Below are 17,494 nucleotides of genomic sequence, written 5' to 3' on the forward strand. Positions count from 1 at the left end.
CATGGAATCCCCTACAAAACAAACTTTGTACGATTATATTGGCATGCGGGTCGACATTAACAAAGCCTTAAATTAAAGAGATTGAATTGGCTTTTCAATAAAGCAGGCATTTTTATGATTTTGAAAATCTCTCATCCCAGTTCACTCTTACATCTCGTATTCATTAAAGTTTGACAGATATTTCGGAACAACTTATTACCAATCCTTACTAATCCTTACTTCCATATCCTTATCCTTACTAATATTATAAATCCGAAAGTAACTCTGTCTGTCTATCTGTCTGTTTGTCTCTTCTTCACGCCTAAGCCACTGAACCGATTCTAATGAATTTTTGTACTAAGATAGTCTAAAACCCGAGAAAGGACATAGGATAGTTTTTATCCCGGAAATCCCTCGGAAACTAGGGATTGCGATCTAAGATCGATTAATCGGAGAATCGATCTTTTGGACCAAACAATCGTTTATCTCAATCGATACTAGTATCGATATGAATGAATCGTAAACTGTGCATTTGATCATGTGATGATTTTTAGCAAAGTTGTTGTCCATGAGCCCACGAAGGTTTCAGAGTTGGTACGACCAATTTTCGCCAGATGGCCCACTGACATTCCAATGAAGGTACGAATTTTCAGTTTTATGTATGTTAGTATGTCATATTATTTTCTTATAAACGCGGGCGAAGCCGCGGGCAAAAACTAGTTAGTAATAAGTCGTAGATGAAATTTTGTCCCTATGTCATATCTGCTACTTCATAGTTATGTTTATTTGCCAACCAATACGAAAAAATGTCGTAAATAGAAGAAACGTATACACGTAACTGACAAAATACACAGATTACCTATTAGCTAACAACGTAGTGTTTTGTCAGATGATATTCCAGCATCATGTTTCTCAGTACGAGTTACGTTGTATTTCTATTTTCTATCTAGCTGGTAATCTTCGCTGCGGTTACCGTTATGTTAACAGCGTAGACTAAATTATCTCAATCGTTGTATCTAAGAGTATGAATATTTAATTGTAACATATCATTTGGTATTTCGTTTCACACTGAAGTTTGTATAACTTTATCGACATATGTACCTCTCAGGATTACCAGAGTACAATGGAAATGAGTTATCCATTTCGGCACGGTAAATTAATAACACTCGAGTTTCTGAGTTGCGACTAACCCTGGGTAAACAAACAACAGTCAGCCCGACAAGTTTGCCGTCAGTAAGGTGATTAGATGATGATGTGATGTTTATGTTAGGTACAGACAAGAAAATACCGGTGGATTTACAAGAAACGTAATCGTTTTGACTGTTGCTAATTAGGGGAGACTACTAAATGATGACCGATGGACGTATAATCAAAGGATTTACTTGTATACTCAAAGTCAATATAGAAGCTTAAATAGAAAGATAGAGGGATATCTTCGTCTGAACAACTATTTATAGATTTGCTCGTAAACGCCTACTTGATACTTTCTTACGCACGTGTATACTAATGCAATAGCTATAACAGTTGTCTATACTAATATTATAAAAAGGAAAACTTTGTTTGTTTGTTTGATTGTAATGAATAGGCTCAAAAACTTCTGGACCGATTTAAAAAAATCTTTCACCATTCAAAAGATACATTATCCACGAGTAACAAAGGGCTATATTTTATATGAAAATTTTTTGATAAATAGCTTTTGAGGCGGTAAAAAGTTTACCGGGTCAGCTAGTCTCAAATATTTATCTATTATTTATTCCATATTTTTACTGTTATTTTCCTGTTTATTTATCAGTGAAATACATCTGAATACAAATAAAGCGGTCCGTCTGCATAAATAAAATTAAGTAACAAGGAAAATATTAACATAATAAATGAAGTTGTTTACACATTATACAAGCAAATGAAGGGTTGAATTTATTAGAAGGAATAAACGTTTCTTTGAATTCTTTCCTTATTCGTGGCACCAAATTGGATTGGGTGTGGTTTGAAATTAACGCATGGATGGGGCTCTTTTTTCCCGAAGGCAGGAACGTAGGAACATTGATTGAGCTTCCTCGTATTGGTAAAATTGGAGGCAAAATGTATGTACGTTTGCAGTTCAATTTCATTGTTGAAAGAATTGTGTGATGTGTGACTCTCGAAAAATTACGAAGATCAATAATAAGATATAAAGAATTTCATACAACAAATTCGTTTTTTTCTTATAACACTAGTATAAGTATTTACTTTATTTGCCTTTTTATTAACAAGTAACGATATATACGATTCTCATAAATTAATATTACAAGAACCTTTGCTAATAACTATCCTAAACATAAGATTTGTATTTAGGGAACGATATTTTAAAATGCCGGGCCTAGATGGAAAACGCTTTTATTTTAGAAATAATCATTTTCGTATATCTATAAAAATCAAAAACATATTCCGGCTTTTATGTCAGGCAACGTTATATCACGCTTAAGGATTGTGGCATTTAGGTTGACCACAAACTAACCGAAGCCTTACCCTTCCGCTATGGGTAATTGGTCCTAAATCAGTTTGGGACATCACGCTCTATGGCCTGCAGAGGCTCATTCTGTGCGAATTCCTATTATGTTGGAGAAAATAGAGCCAAGAAACTCGGAGAACATTTTGCAAATTCAATAGAATGAAGCGCACATTCCGCTCAAGTATGATATTTGCAGTATAATGTATTTTAACGTATAATATTGAGCTAAAACCGCGCGCGGATTTCTGCAACAACATTTTCTCTTCACTTCGTGAAACCATGTTACTGTTGTGAACTGTGATTATTTCATATTGCTTTCCATTTCAATTTCACAAATCGATGTTTGTGTGTGGTGCACATTTTCTTAATTAATACGAAGAACTGTATATATTTTAGGATTAAAAAGTATCCGTGTACATGTGTCATTCTGTAAATTTATTCTCTTCGCGTAAGGCACTACCCGTCAAAATCTATTCAGTCTTCAGTTGCCAGGGTTAAGTTAGGTTCGTTTTATTTACCACACTAATCCGGAACATGGTGAAAGGGGTCGGTTCTTAGCCCACTCCTGTTGAATATCGGCTTGAATCCAAGTCCTAACCGATATTCAACAGGAAATCTCTCCAATTTAAGTGGAAAGTACCAATGTTTCTCGCTTAAATCGAAGCGGCTGTTGTTTTGAAGCAATTGCTGCTAAATCTCTTCAGCTCAAGTAGCCGTCGCGCTTCAACGCCCTATCGGACACAGTTTGACCTGAGACGCTACGACAGATAAATCGGAAAGGATTTTCTCGTATACTAAAAATAAATAGAAAAGTAGTCAACATCAACATTTGTGTAAAATCTTATTATATTACCGAAACGGTAAGTGCAATGGAACACACTAGAACCGCAGTCTGCATACGAATAGCGCCCTGAAAGTTTGCGCACCCACTTGAATTTAAAGTAAATCCGATCCACTGGAAAAGCAAAAGGAATAAAATATGGAGATATCCTCAAATATCAGATATACGTCTCCTGTCTTGCAGTTGAACTTTGAATCCCGCACAATGAAAGCTCACAAAAGTTTTAATCACCTTGTAGATTACGCTCTTTTCATATTTAAAATATTAATAACGGTGGATAAGAGCGTGGCTTTGTATCGTAAAAATGTATTGTATAAGAACAAACAAGTAATTACTCTTTTCGTTAAAAATATTTGGAAAGGCTACTTAAAATATTTTAATTTATTCCAAACTTGATTTTTGAATGTGAATGGGAGTTTGAAGATTTATAAGTAATCTCGATAAATTTGAATATGATTTCAAAATACTATTTTATCAAGAGTTTCAAGTTTCATAACGATTTTAATTTAAATAAATATCGCCGAAAATACTCTTTGGGAAGACCGTCGATCTAACTTCCATGGTAATGAATACCCTTCGTGGTAGATTAATTGTCATTACGAAGCTTAAGCTACGGACTAAGGCTTCAGTTATGGCGAACCTTCGTGTAACAATGTCGATTCAAACATTAAAGTGATATTCAATAGGAAATAGAATGTTTACTTACTGTTGTTTGAGCTTTTTTATTTATGTAGGTCGTTTTTATTTATGCATATTTTTGAAGGTGGTAGAACCCTCTGTGATCCGACTCCGGCGGGACCACCGCCACACTTATTTCTGTCTAAAAATAGCAGTATTAAATGCTGCTGTGTTCTGGTTTGAATGATGAATAATGTGAATGATGAATAATGAATAATGCATCTGTCGCCGACTTCAGATAGGAATCCAACCTTATCTTGAGTTGATTGCAGATGTCAATGGGCGACAGTAGCCACTTACCATCAGGTGGACTGCATGCTCGTCTGCTACTCTTACATAAAAAAAAACCACCTCCGCGCGTGGAGCGAAACCGCGTAGATATATGAAAATTTAATTAATTTACAGTTGTCCACATCAATTATCTGATGTTTCCGGTACGGCGGTGGCTACTTAAACTCAAATTGTGAGATTTGAAACAAAACATAAATTTAATGTCGTAAAGGCGGAAGAAAGACGCTCCATAAGTTCTCAGTCTAAAGTGTATTTTGACGTGTGTTCTACTATAATACGAGTAATATACGTTAAACGTACTTGGCGGTTACGAATTACTCGAACTACGTGACGTAGATACAACGAAATACGGCGTGAAAGATATAAATAGAACCGTAGCGTGGTTACCCGCTCTCATACTTGTTTACGAGAAATTTAAGCCCAAGAAAAGCGCCGTGAGGAAAACATGCTTCACATAGTAAGCGTACACATTTGGATTTCCCCACTTTGGATTTTATTAAATTGAATCTTCGATGATGCCATTCTTTTTAGAGTTCCGTACCTTAAGTATAAAAATGAAACCTGGAATGAAAAATGACACAGGGGTATATCTCTTGAAGCCTAATTGAACACTGAATTTCAATTTTTACAGAGTACGTATAAAGATAACATACAAAAACTGATATTTTCAGCGTTGTTCGCTTTATCTATTAAACTGTAATAGATAGACAGTTCAAATTATTACAATACATTTAATGGCCGCTATAGGTAATAATAAATACAAAAATTAAAATAAATAAAATTTTGTTGGTACGGAACCCTTCGTGTGCGAGATCGACTCGCACTAAGCCGATTTGCGTAGCTTCTGCATAAACGTTGCCTAAGATACTGTTTTGTCCCTCTTGATGGATTTCCTTAAGCGTTCATTTGGGTGAATCACTTCTATTTTTGTTTCTTAAATCCCGTAGGCATAATTAATCCTGGTTCGTTAAACTTTGTTGGTAGACTATTTATACTTATTAACGAAATGAATGAACTTGTCAAGAACTGTCTTGACAAATTCATTCATTGCGTTGGCGTGTATACGTACTCGTCTATTCGCAAGCTTCGCTGTACAAATTGGTATCTTGAAGGCAGTGTCTGTATAATGAAACGAAAGTACTTAAATAATGGTGGCTATTAATTTTATTTTACATCTAGTGCCTGTATGCGTACGATGTGTTATAGATATTTTGGCTCACTTCTCAATGTTTAATAGAGCTGGAATTTTGCATTATCACCCGGATCATAATAGAATATGAAACGAACTAGCATTTTTTATCAAAGTATCTAGAAGTCATTGTATTTTTTTTGTATATAAAAATAAAAAAGAGTGGTAGATTAGATAAAAATCCATTGTATGTCTGTATATTTATTGAGATTAAAACAATCCTATACAAAATACGTTTCCATTCATATTGACAGATTTGAGGGTTCTGTATAAAGGTGTCACGCAGAATATAAGGGGTCACTCATTTTAAACGTATTCATGTTTAAAGATTGATTTGAAGATTTCCCTTCCTTTTTGACTGAGAAATTTTGAACGTAATACTCTGGGTAACAATCTCATGCAGTAAGGGTGACTTCCCTCTCGTGTTGGAGCATTTCATCTGAAGTGCTTGACTTTTCTACAAAGAGTCGGACCGTTATATATATTTCTATAATTCATTTAATTAATTTATGCGCACTCAACTTCAAAAAACCAATGCGTGGGATATATGCGTCAAATTCCTCGAATGAGAGGCGAAGTTTCACCCACTAAGTTATAACTACTATGTGCAAAGAACTACTAATACTTATATAAATAATTATTTGGTAATCCAATTCTGTTGCATAACATATAATGCATGTCCGAATCTATTATAATAAAACATTAACGATATATTGAATAAACTTTCCAAGTGTTTAGAGCTTTGGTCTATAAAATTTTATTGACTTCCTTTGAAACGCTCCACACGCGAGCCGAATACTTATTGGTTGGTACTTTTATTAAATTTGAAATCAATTCAGTTTCAACAAACTTGATTCCAGAAATGGTTCCTGTTTTCATGCAACGAGCATGAAAACAGGAACCATTTCTGGAAATAAAGTTCGGTGGGAAGCGAGTAACTTTTCGAAGGTAAGAGTTTGTTCAAAAAGTGAACTAATAAACCTGACTTTTACTGATGAAATTTGAAATATTATAAACTTTTAAATATTAATGTGTTATTTTTTTATTTATAAGCAGTAAATTAGATTTTTACGTATTTTAAGGATTATGGTAAATCAGAACGTTCTAAAGAGAAGAAAATTCCATAGATATCCTTAAATCCAGAGTTTTAGAATGAGTACGATTGGTAACTGGTACGTAAGTAGGTATAGTCCGCGCCAAACTACTTGTCCGCTCTTTTACGTTACGCTTGAGTGGAGGAAGTGGACATCGGTAAACAGGGTTCTTTTAATGTTAACGTATGAAGTTAGACTGCTGTCGCACGACACCCGTACGTCGTATTGCACACGGGCGGTTATGTTTTTCATACAAAATGAAACGCGTGAGCAGTCGGAGCTATCCATCATTTCAGTTAGGAGAATTTCTTTGCGATTGTTACGTGTCACCATGTTTTATGAAAAACACAAGCATTCATTTGCAGTACGAAAATCGTCCTACTGTCGTGCGGCAGCAGTTCGATATATCATGTTATATGAAAGCGTCCCAAATACGAGTAGGTACGTAAAGTTCCTTCAAGTACGAAAGTAGTAGGTAAATAGTTCGTACAAAGTAGAAGAATATGAGTATCTTCGTGAAGGCGGATAGGGAGCCACTTGAGCGAATATCTAAATTCTGAAACGTGGTTATATTTACGGAGCTCAAATATAAACCGCACTTAAGGCGTTCAAATTTGCTTCGATTGCTCTTCTGTTATGTTTAAATATCAATAGAATGGTTAATAAGAATAATTATATTATTATATATATTTAGTGGAGTGCCTGGAGCATTCTAAACCGTAAAACCTCGGATTAGAGTTATACTGAATGAATTAATATGATCGATGTGGGATATTGTTTTTTAAACTATAAATTGCAATGTTTACCCAATTTTTTTTTGTGCACTCCATTTTTTTATTGTTTAAAAAAATATTATAAAAAAATAATGTTTGACCATATATTTTCACTTTAAACAGTATTTTATTTTTTTAATTTGTTAAATCTTTCCTGAGTACACATATAGGAACGTTTTTCTAAGATATCTGTGTATAAAAATAGCAGTACCTAGGGATTTCGAACAGGTAGAAAAACGTGAAGGGGAGAGCGGAGCGAAAGCTCCTATGTACAAAAGAATTTCTCGGCCAGTTTAATTATAAACGAAACGAACTCTATTGTGTACATTTAAAAAAATAGGTAATTAATTATGACTAAGAAAAGAAAAAAAATATTTGTACAAAATCTGTTTATTTAAATATATTACATTGTTGTCTACATCAAATATTTTCTTCTACTTCATCTATCTGTGAAGTATTGGAACAACTATTTCCGCTGCACTGTAAACATGCTACACTGCAGTATAAACCACTTCATCGGCATCCACACGGTTACATTATGGTTAATTTTTTTAAAACATATAATTGTATTGGGCCCAAATTTAGGTGAAATGATAATATCATCGTGAAAGCGTTCTATTAGTCGTTTTTTAATAGATTTTTCGTCCGGGATATGCTCTGTAGTGATGACGTTTTTCAACTCTTGCATGGTAAATTGGCAATCATCATTCTCTTCTATGTACTTGTACTTCTATGTACTTTTCAACATTACTGAGGTGAATTGAATTTTTCAGCAAAGTATAACAATCCGAATGATATTTTGCTGAGTGTTTTTTAAGTCGGTTAAGTATATCAGAAATCCTTTTATGGATATCTCGATAATAAGCAGATTTCTGGACAGCTATAAAATTCGTGATGGATTCATTTAAAGTTGGAGTTTTGATGTATGAAATCTGCCTACGCCGATCTTTATTTAATTTTACTTACTTGAATGAGCATAAACAAATTCAGTTTGTAGGTGAGGTAACAATCCATCTTGGCGTTCGGTTGAAGCAGCTTGTAAAGTTACGTTATTTTTTTTTTGTCTCTCTACATTATAGTATTTCATTTGTGTTGCAATTATCTGAATAAATGTTTCTTTCTTTCTTTCTTTCTTTCTTTCTAAAGAGGTTACTCCTCGACTAATTTTTATAATTTCACCTAAATTTGAATTTGTTTCGGAAGATGAACCCAGGTGTATACATATTATGTAGCTATTTTCATCAGCCATGCTGCTAGCCGTTGGTTTATCCATTGTTCGAAATCTAATAAAAAACAATTAATAATTAATTAATTGCATTTGATTCATTATTATCATATATATTTTTTATTGAAACTGATCTTTAAATTTCGATTTATTTATTATTTAATTAATTCAATAATGAACTGTAGTTTTCAATCTAATCACTTACCAAATTAAGCAATACAAAATAATTTGTAATAGTTCAATATAAAAACGTCGTCTTCAATACACCTTCCAGTACATAAATATACAAGAATTTTTCACTAATAAACCACATTTTCACTGTTATAGAAGCACAATATTCACAAAACACGTGTTACTTGCAACTAAACTAGCCGAGAAATTCCATTGTACATAGCAGCTGTCGCTCTCCCCTCCACGTTTTTCTACCTGTTCGAGATCCCTAGGTACTGCTATTTTTATACACAGGTATCTTTGAAAAATGTTCCTATATGTCTACTCGGGTAAGATTTAACATATAAATAAAAAGATTACTGTGAAAATATATGGTCAAACATATTTTTTTATAATATTTTTTTAAACAATGAAAAAATGAAGTGCACAAAAATTTTTTAGGTAAACATTGCAATTTACAGTTTAAAAAACAATATCCCACATCGATCATATTAATTCATTCACTATAACTCTAATCCGAGGTGATAAGCCCCAGGCGCTCCACTAATTAATAAGAATAGAGAGGTTAGTTTGAATGTGTAATATTTTTACAGTACTTCGTAAGGTTTTCTCGGTATGAGAGTATGTATTTACTCGTATCACGACCTACAGCTCAATGACTTAATGATTTTTAACATATGAGATATCTCATTCGTCTAAATTGTGGTAGAGTACATAGGGTCTACTACTCTCATATTTTATTTAAGGAAAGTGGGTTTTTGTGATTAGAATACCGTTACATTTATTAGTTTACAAAACTTTGTCATTGACTTCTAGGGTCCAAACAGCTTCGTACTAACTTTCTTCATTTGCGGTACCTAAGATAACCAATCCATAGTTAAATACTAACTTAGGTTGTATGACGATCTATATAAGCTCGGCCTTTTGAAAATGCCTTAGATTAATTCTGTCTTCATCTTCATGTTACACAGTCCTTTGTAACGAAAGGTACGTTGAGTATTATTTTCACGCGTCAAATACATTCGAAATTCTGAATACCTATTGTTCCCTTTACAAGACTTCGTGCAAAATGTTGTAAAGATTTCCATTTGGCTTCTTTCTCTTCATGAATTGTATATGTGGAATTTATATATTCCTATTACAGTGAAAAAGGATAGATAGCAAATATTTTTGTGAAACACCTCATTTCGCTCTATCGACTTTTATTATGTAGTAAAATTTGGTTCCATCACAATTGCAAGTTTTGTTATTTTACCATTTTTATAAAATGCGAATGTATAGTGGGTAAGGTATTTATTTTTGAAATAACAACAAATACTTCCATACTTTATTTGTATGCAGTGGTGTCGATTTGATTTGAGATTGGCACACATGACTCTGAATCACGCTGTCGAAGTTTTCTTGACCTTTTCCATATGCACCAAAATGAAACTATTGCTGATTCCCAGGCATCACCTAGCCTAGCGGGAAATCTTTATTTGTCAAAAAACAATTAAGGTTTACATTTGATAATATCATCTAACAATAAGTAATCGAATGATACCTAAAGATGTTTATACTATCACCTTAATTACATAGCAACGTAATTAATTATGCGGTCTTTTATATTTCTCTGTACCTAGGATATTTTTCGGTCTGAAATGTTACAAATAGCATTGCTATTGCGACAAACATGTACAAACAGCTACCGTATTTCGCAGAATCCCCTAAAGCACCTTACACGTGTCTTAATTTATGAAGCGCAAACATAAAATCGGTTTGTATATAATTGTATCTGAATGTATTTATTTGGAAAAATAGAAAGAGTAGTTAAAGGTGGTAAGGACTATTTTAAACATAATAATTAGGAACATTTCGAAGGTGGTAGAACCCTTTGTGGTTCGACTCCGGCGGCACCACCGCCACACCTATTTCTACCTAATAACAGCAGTGTTAGGCGCTGCTGTGTTCCGTTTTAAAGGGTGTGGTAAGGAAGACAGACTTTTCCGAAGCGTTCCAGCTTAGTCATCAGGGGTAGCGGCGCATCCGTGGCCGACCTCAGGTAGGAATATCTAATCATATCTGGAGTTGATTACAGATGTCCATGGGTGGCAGTAGCCACTTACCATTAGGTGGACTGCATGTTCGTCTGCTACTCCTATATTATAAAAAAATATATGTACGTTACGGTGCTGTTCTTTCATTTCCGAGACACTCTGTAAAAAAAAAAACTTAAACGCTTATGGATATAAAATAGTATTAGTTAATGTTGTCATTGTGAACTTTTAATGTATTTTTTATTATAAGTACAATAACTCGTTTTTAAAAACCTGCGCGTAGTTGAGATTCGTAAAGTTAGAAAACATTTTTTCGATTTTATTTTATGTGTATGTTTGCTTGTCTAGGGACATGCAAGAGTAAAAGCAAAATTCAAATATTACTATCGATCCACTCCAATAATGAAGAACCTGCCTGTAATATTTCATTTTCTTCCATTTTTTACACTTCCTAGTTTTCCGAGACACATTAAACAAGTATGTTACAAACCTTAGCAAAGCTTTTAAGCAATGGTTTTCAAAGTAAGTCTAGATTTATGCTATTTCATTATGGCTTGACAGTAGTTAGGTAAAGTAACTATTTGAAGTTGAACTGTTACTGATTGTGAAGATCTTCAAACCGAGAGTTCAATGTCTGCTCTAGTTTTTAAGTAGTTCTAGTGGCGTACCTTCGATGTAGCTTAGCGGGTAAGACTGAAACTAATGCCTTTAATATCCAAAAGGCCATAGTTTCAATGTTCTAAAAGTTTCAATTTATGTCTTTGAATCTTTGAAAGTCTTTGAATTTAAAACTAATTTTGACAATGATTAAAACGGGTATAGATCGACCGTAGAGGTACTGCCACACCTATTTTAGCATGAAACAGTTCTTTAATTTTGCTGAAAAAGCATGGATGCCAGCTGACTAACACAATATGAGGCAACCATTTAGTCCTCAGGAGCGGCAGGTTATGACCACCCGATGGACTATACGGGGTAAATTTTTCAAATAGGCCTTCAGGACCAAATCTGGAATTACCAGGAATAGCGAAAGAAGCTGAAAGGAGTTACGAGGCCGACTTTGATAAAAACTAAAACTGTTTCAGTTTTTATCAAAATTCACCCTCTATACTCGTATGTTACTTCAGTCTTTTAATTAAAATAATTTTCCTTGAAAATATGCTTATTAGTAAACCAATCTTCATTAGAGCAGTTGAGGTAACCTTTAAATGCGATATCACAGCGTTGAATGATTTTACGTAATATTGCTATGGAAACTGTATCATTATGTAGCTGTTTTTATGTTAATGTTATCTATAGACGTATAAGTTTCAAGGTAGTTCTGTATCGCTGAAATTAATAATAGTATAAAATTAGATATCGTAAATGTGTATTATCTTTTATAATAACATTTATATAATATATCGATAATGTATTATTTTATGGTTCATACGTTCATACGTTCCCTCCGAATACAATTTTAAGACTCCTATTTTTAAAACATTTCTATCGACGATGGATCGATAATCATTTTATTTAAAGGTATCACCCAAATCCAATATCGAAATCTTAAACGATATTTGTAGATACGATACGATGAATGGTAAACAACGTGCGTAGGTGCCGCCACATGTATTTCTGCCTCATAACAGCAGTGTTGAACGCTGCTGTGGTGTTTTGAAGGGAAGAGACATATTATACTTTTCCGAGGAATTCCAGCTTAGTCTTCCGAGGGAGCGGCGCATCTGTTGCTGACCTCAGATAGGAAACTAGTTCATTTTAGATGTTTGGGGTTCATTTTAGATGTCATGGCAGCAGTAGCCACTTATCAGGTGGAGTGCATGCTCGTCTACTACTCTAAAATTATTTAAAAAACGTGCATTACCGTGTTCACCGTTCAGCTTCGTGATGGTAAAAATGTAATTTGTTCCAGGTGGTGCGTATGTTTGTGTTGGTGGTGATGGTGTTCGCGCTATGCTGGCTCCCGTACCACGCGTACTTCGTGCTGGTATACCACCACCAGTCGCTGGCGTCTGCGCCCTTCGCACAGCACATCTATCTCGGCTTCTACTGGCTCGCGATGGCCAACTCCATGTTCAACCCACTTATCTATTACTGGATGAGCAACAAGTAAGTATCAATGAAAGTCATCTTGAAGGTCTTGAAGTCGTGTAATCATCCATCCATCCATCCATCCATCAGCCTTTTGAGGTCCACTGCTGGACATAGGCCTCCCCTAATTGGCGCCACTCCAACCGGTCCCGTGCCCTTTGAAGCCAGCGGTTTCCCGCCGTCTTCTTCAGGTCGTCGGTCCACCTGGTCGGGGGGCGGCCTGAACTCCTTTTGCCTACGCGTGGTCGCCACTCGAGGACCTTCCTTCCCCACCGGTTATCGGTCCTCCGAGCGATGTGGCCGGCCCATTGCCACTTCAGCCTGCTAATTTTGAGAGCTATGTCGGTAAGCTTAGTTCGTCTACGGATTTCATCGTTGCGAATCATGTCTCGTAGCGAAATACCAAGCATAGCCCTCTCCATAGCACGCTGAGCGACTCTGAGCTTTCGAACTAGGCCTACAGTAAACGACCACGTTTCGGCGCCGTATGTCATCACTGGCAACACACATTGCTCGAATAATTTCGACTTCAGGCACTGAGGAATTTTGGACGAGAAGATACTCCGTAATTTCCCGAACGCAGCCCAGCCGAGTTGGATTCTTCGAGTGACCTCCCTCTCAAAGTTGGACTTACCCATCCGGATCGTTTGTCCCAGGTAAATGTACTCGTCAACAACTTCGAGAGGAGTGCCATCAACAACTACCGGTACGGGTGTGACATGGACATTTGACATGATTTTCGTCTTGTCCATGTTCATCTTAAGACCCACCCGTTGTGAGGCACTGTTGAGGTCTCCTAGCATTTTACTGAGGTCCCTCAGCGAATCTGCCAAGATGACTATATCATCGGCAAATCGAAGGTGTGTGAGGTGTTCGCCATTGATGTTAACGCCAAGACCTTTCCACTCCATCAGCTTGAACACATCTTCCAACGCAGCGGTGAACAGCTTCGGCGATACAACATCGCCCTGTCTAACTCCCCGCTGCAATTGGATAGGGTTCGTCCTCTGATCGTGTACTCGGACTGACATGGTGGCGGCTTTGTATACACACTTCAACACCTCGATGTACCTATAGTCGATCTGGCATCGCTGAAGGGACTCCAGCACTGCCCAGGTCTCGATAGAATCGAAGGCTTTCTCATAGTCCACATAGGCAACACATAGCGGCAGATTATACTCCTCGGTCTTCTGTATAATCTGCCGGAGCGTGTGTATGTGGTCCATGGTGCTGTAGCCTTTTCGGAATCCGGCTTGTTCGGGAGGCTGGAAGTCGTCAAGCCTGCGTGCAATACGGTTAGTGAGGACCCTCGAAAAGAGCTTATAAACATGGCTCAGAAGCGCAATGGGCCTGTAGTTCTTCAATAGGGTTTTATCGCCCTTTTTGAAGAACAGTACCACTACGCTTCTGCTCCACGCTTCCGGGGTAGTTCCGCTATTGATCACGGAATCGAACAACTTTTGGAGCGCCACTAGTACGGGTTTTCCGCCAGCTTTTAGCAGCTCTGTTGTGATTCCGTCATCTCCCGGTGCCTTGTTGGTTTTAAGCTGTTTGAGAGCCCCTCTAATCTCGTACAGGCTGACTTCCGGGAGGTCTTCGGTGTAGTGTCGGGTCAGCTTAGCACGTTTGTCGTTCACAGTCTTACGGGCTGGAACTCGTGCAGAAGTATACAGCTGTCCGTAGTAATTCTCGATCTCCCTCAGAACTTCGGGCTTAGACGAAACTATGGTGCCCGACTCGGTCTTCAACCTCGTCAACAGACTCTGCCCAATGCACAGATCTCTTGCGAACACTTTAGAGCCTCGGTTTCGCTCAATAGCGTCTTTTACGCGATTAGCGTTATAAGAACGCCAATCGCGTCGCCTACCTTGGGAGATCTGTTTATTAAGCAGCCTGTATTTCGACATTGAGGTTGGAGACTGCACACACAGTTCTCGTCTTTCCCGCATAAGACCGAGAGTATGCTCTGAGAGAACTCGAGACTTACCACTGGAGTGGGCCTTGAAGTACTTAGACCCTACCTCGTGGACAGTTGCTACAACCTGGGTGTTAATATCGTCCACGGAAACGCAAGAATCGAGGCACGCGAAACGGTTTCGTAACTCAATCTGAAAGCCTTCGGAGCCCTGGATTTGGACAGATGTTGGGCGGAGCGTAGACTTCATCAGGCGTGACCGTTCGAGCTTAACGTTGATATTTAATGTGCCTCTTACCATCCGGTGATCACTTCCGGTTTTCACCCTGTTGATCACAGAGACATCATTAAATATGTGCCGTTTGTCTGCCAAAATGAAGTCTATCTCGTTCTTGACGGTACCATCGGGACTTATCCAAGTCCACTTTCGCTGTGCCTTCTTCCTGTAGAAGGAGTTCATCATAAAGAAGTCTTCCCTCTCCAAGAAGTTGGCAAGCAAGTGGCCTCGGTGGTTCCGTTGTCCAATTCCAAAGGGCCCCACCTTCAGTTCGTCACCATTTCGCGTGCCTAGTCTTGCATTAAAATCCCCCATAACAACGGTAAAATGGGTTTTTGAGGTATGTATGGCTCTACTTATGTCCTCATACATAACCTCAACCTCATCGTCTGGGTGTGTCGACGTCGGCGCATATACCTGTATGACCTTCAGCGAATACCGTTTAGATATTCTGAGTATAAGGTACGCTACCCTTGCCGACACACTGTCGACCGTTACCACGTTGTTAACGAGGGATTTGTGGACGAGGAACCCGACACCTCCTTGAGACAGGTGTTCGCCCTCCCGGTGATAGAACAAGTTGCCGGATTTAAGGATTACCGTGTCCTCCCCCTGTCTTCGGACTTCTGATAATCCCAAAATACTCCAGTTTAACTTGTCTATCTCTTCTTCCAGCTCCTGTATCTTCTCGTCGGTCCTCAGTGTCCTGGTATTGTATGTTGCCAGGTGCAGAAGTCGTCGTGTGTGGTAGCCGACTCTCTTCCGGGGATTCTTAGCACCCCCTGCCCCGCCGTTACCTTGGCCGCTACCATAGCCCGGAATAGCGGGGCCGCCGGGGACTGGGGGCCGTGGCTTTTCTGCACCTATCATTGGGGGTTTTTGCCATAGTCACCGCGCCTGGCATGCGTGTTGGTGACCGCAGTAGGTGTTATTCTTACACGGGAAAATGCTGCTGCCCATCTCCTGGTATTTGTCCCTTAGTCGGCTCTTACGACATCCACGGGAAGAGAGGGAGTGGTGCTATTCGAGGCCGGCACCACACGGCACGTGTAATCATATAGTCACATAAAAGGTACAGAGTAACGATATAATAAATATACGTAAGTAAGTTCACACTAGTGATAAGAAGTATTATAACTACACAAGTATCTCGGTTATTCGACTGTTCTTGCTGAAGTCTCCGGCCAGAATGTCGCTCTCTGTTAATTCGAGCGCCGCCATGATGTCGTCCCCACTTCACATACCCGTATCTGTTTTTAAACTGTAGTATCAAATGAGTCACTTACTACTTTAATGTAATGTTATAAAAAAGTGATATCGTTAACATCCAAGCTTCTTATTAACGACGATAACATAAGTGTGTAGCAAGTTGTTTTGCTGCCAAAATGCTGTCATATAAAGTGTAATAATATTGAGGCAATGGAAAATTTATCATTAAGCGGAATAATTGGTGGAAACAGCCGCGTTTCGCTCAAATCTAAGTTTCCATACAAACGAGATAATTAGAAATCTTTAATAGATTCACGATATTATGACGCCATCTTTTGTTGCTTTGAGGGGCAGTATTTCTACGTGATTGTCAAAAACATGATAATGTATTTATTTTACTGTTCTTTGTTTTGTTAGTAGATTTTTAGACGTCGTCAACCCATCACGGTCCCACTGCTGGGTACGGTACTCGTCTCACAATGTGGGGGTCAGACCATTACATTTTGTCTACAGTTTGATGAAATGTTACTTAGTTTCAAAAGTTATTTCCGTGAACATTAATTATACCTATTCGACCTTTTAATACCACATGCACATTATGGTACTAAGTATACTTGATTTACGAGTATAACTTAGTGTTACCGCGATACGTGATTAATGTTCCCTTTACGTGTACTCACTTATTAAAAATAAATTAAAAAGTTATTAAACTGCTTGCTTACAATCCCGTAATCGAGTGATAGTTTTTGCAAAGGTTTTAATGGTTAAAATTAATTCAACGTTGAAATTAAAATACATACGTCCTTTTGAAACATTTACCCTATGTTTTTCGAATGAATGATTTTGTAAGGAAACCAAAAGCAAGCTAACAATCGAGATGAACTTAATTTGACCAAATACCTGCAACCCTTCGAATTGACTGAACACATTGTAAGATCACCCTTTTCTAACAATGCGTTCCGGATACGATCCGACTCAGGTACGGGATAACTGACTCCATTCGAACTCCTGATTTAATTGAATAATTTGCACGCGACTACTTTGCATATAAATTCGTCGGTCGCCGTTTCGGGAAATTTACGGAGTTTACCTGATACCGTCTTCCTTTATTCGAACCTTCGTAAGATTTTTTGTAGCAACATTAAATGTGCGGAACTTTTATTGAATCTTAAACGGAAACGTCGACATGTTTTATGCAAAATAACAAATTATCGGCGTGAATTTGTAAATAAGAAGT

General features: G+C 37.4%; 1 protein-coding gene across 2 annotated transcripts in view; it reads left to right on the plus strand.

Annotated features, from left to right (window-relative positions):
• The window catches only part of NGR-A33 (neuropeptide receptor A33), a 78,716-nt gene that overhangs the window by 39,228 nt on the left and 21,994 nt on the right, over nt 1-17,494 (plus strand). For both annotated transcript variants that reach the window (XM_073093972.1, XM_073093971.1), the window contains exon 7: nt 12,678-12,874. In XM_073093972.1, the coding sequence (XP_072950073.1) occupies nt 12,678-12,874 (197 nt within the window). The remainder of the gene's footprint in view (nt 1-12,677; nt 12,875-17,494) is intronic.

The sequence above is a fragment of the Epargyreus clarus genome, unplaced genomic scaffold, assembly GCF_041222505.1.
Source record: "Epargyreus clarus isolate Ecla_fem2 unplaced genomic scaffold, WU_Ecla_fem_2.2 ptg000005l, whole genome shotgun sequence".
Lineage (NCBI taxonomy): Eukaryota > Metazoa > Arthropoda > Insecta > Lepidoptera > Hesperiidae > Epargyreus > Epargyreus clarus.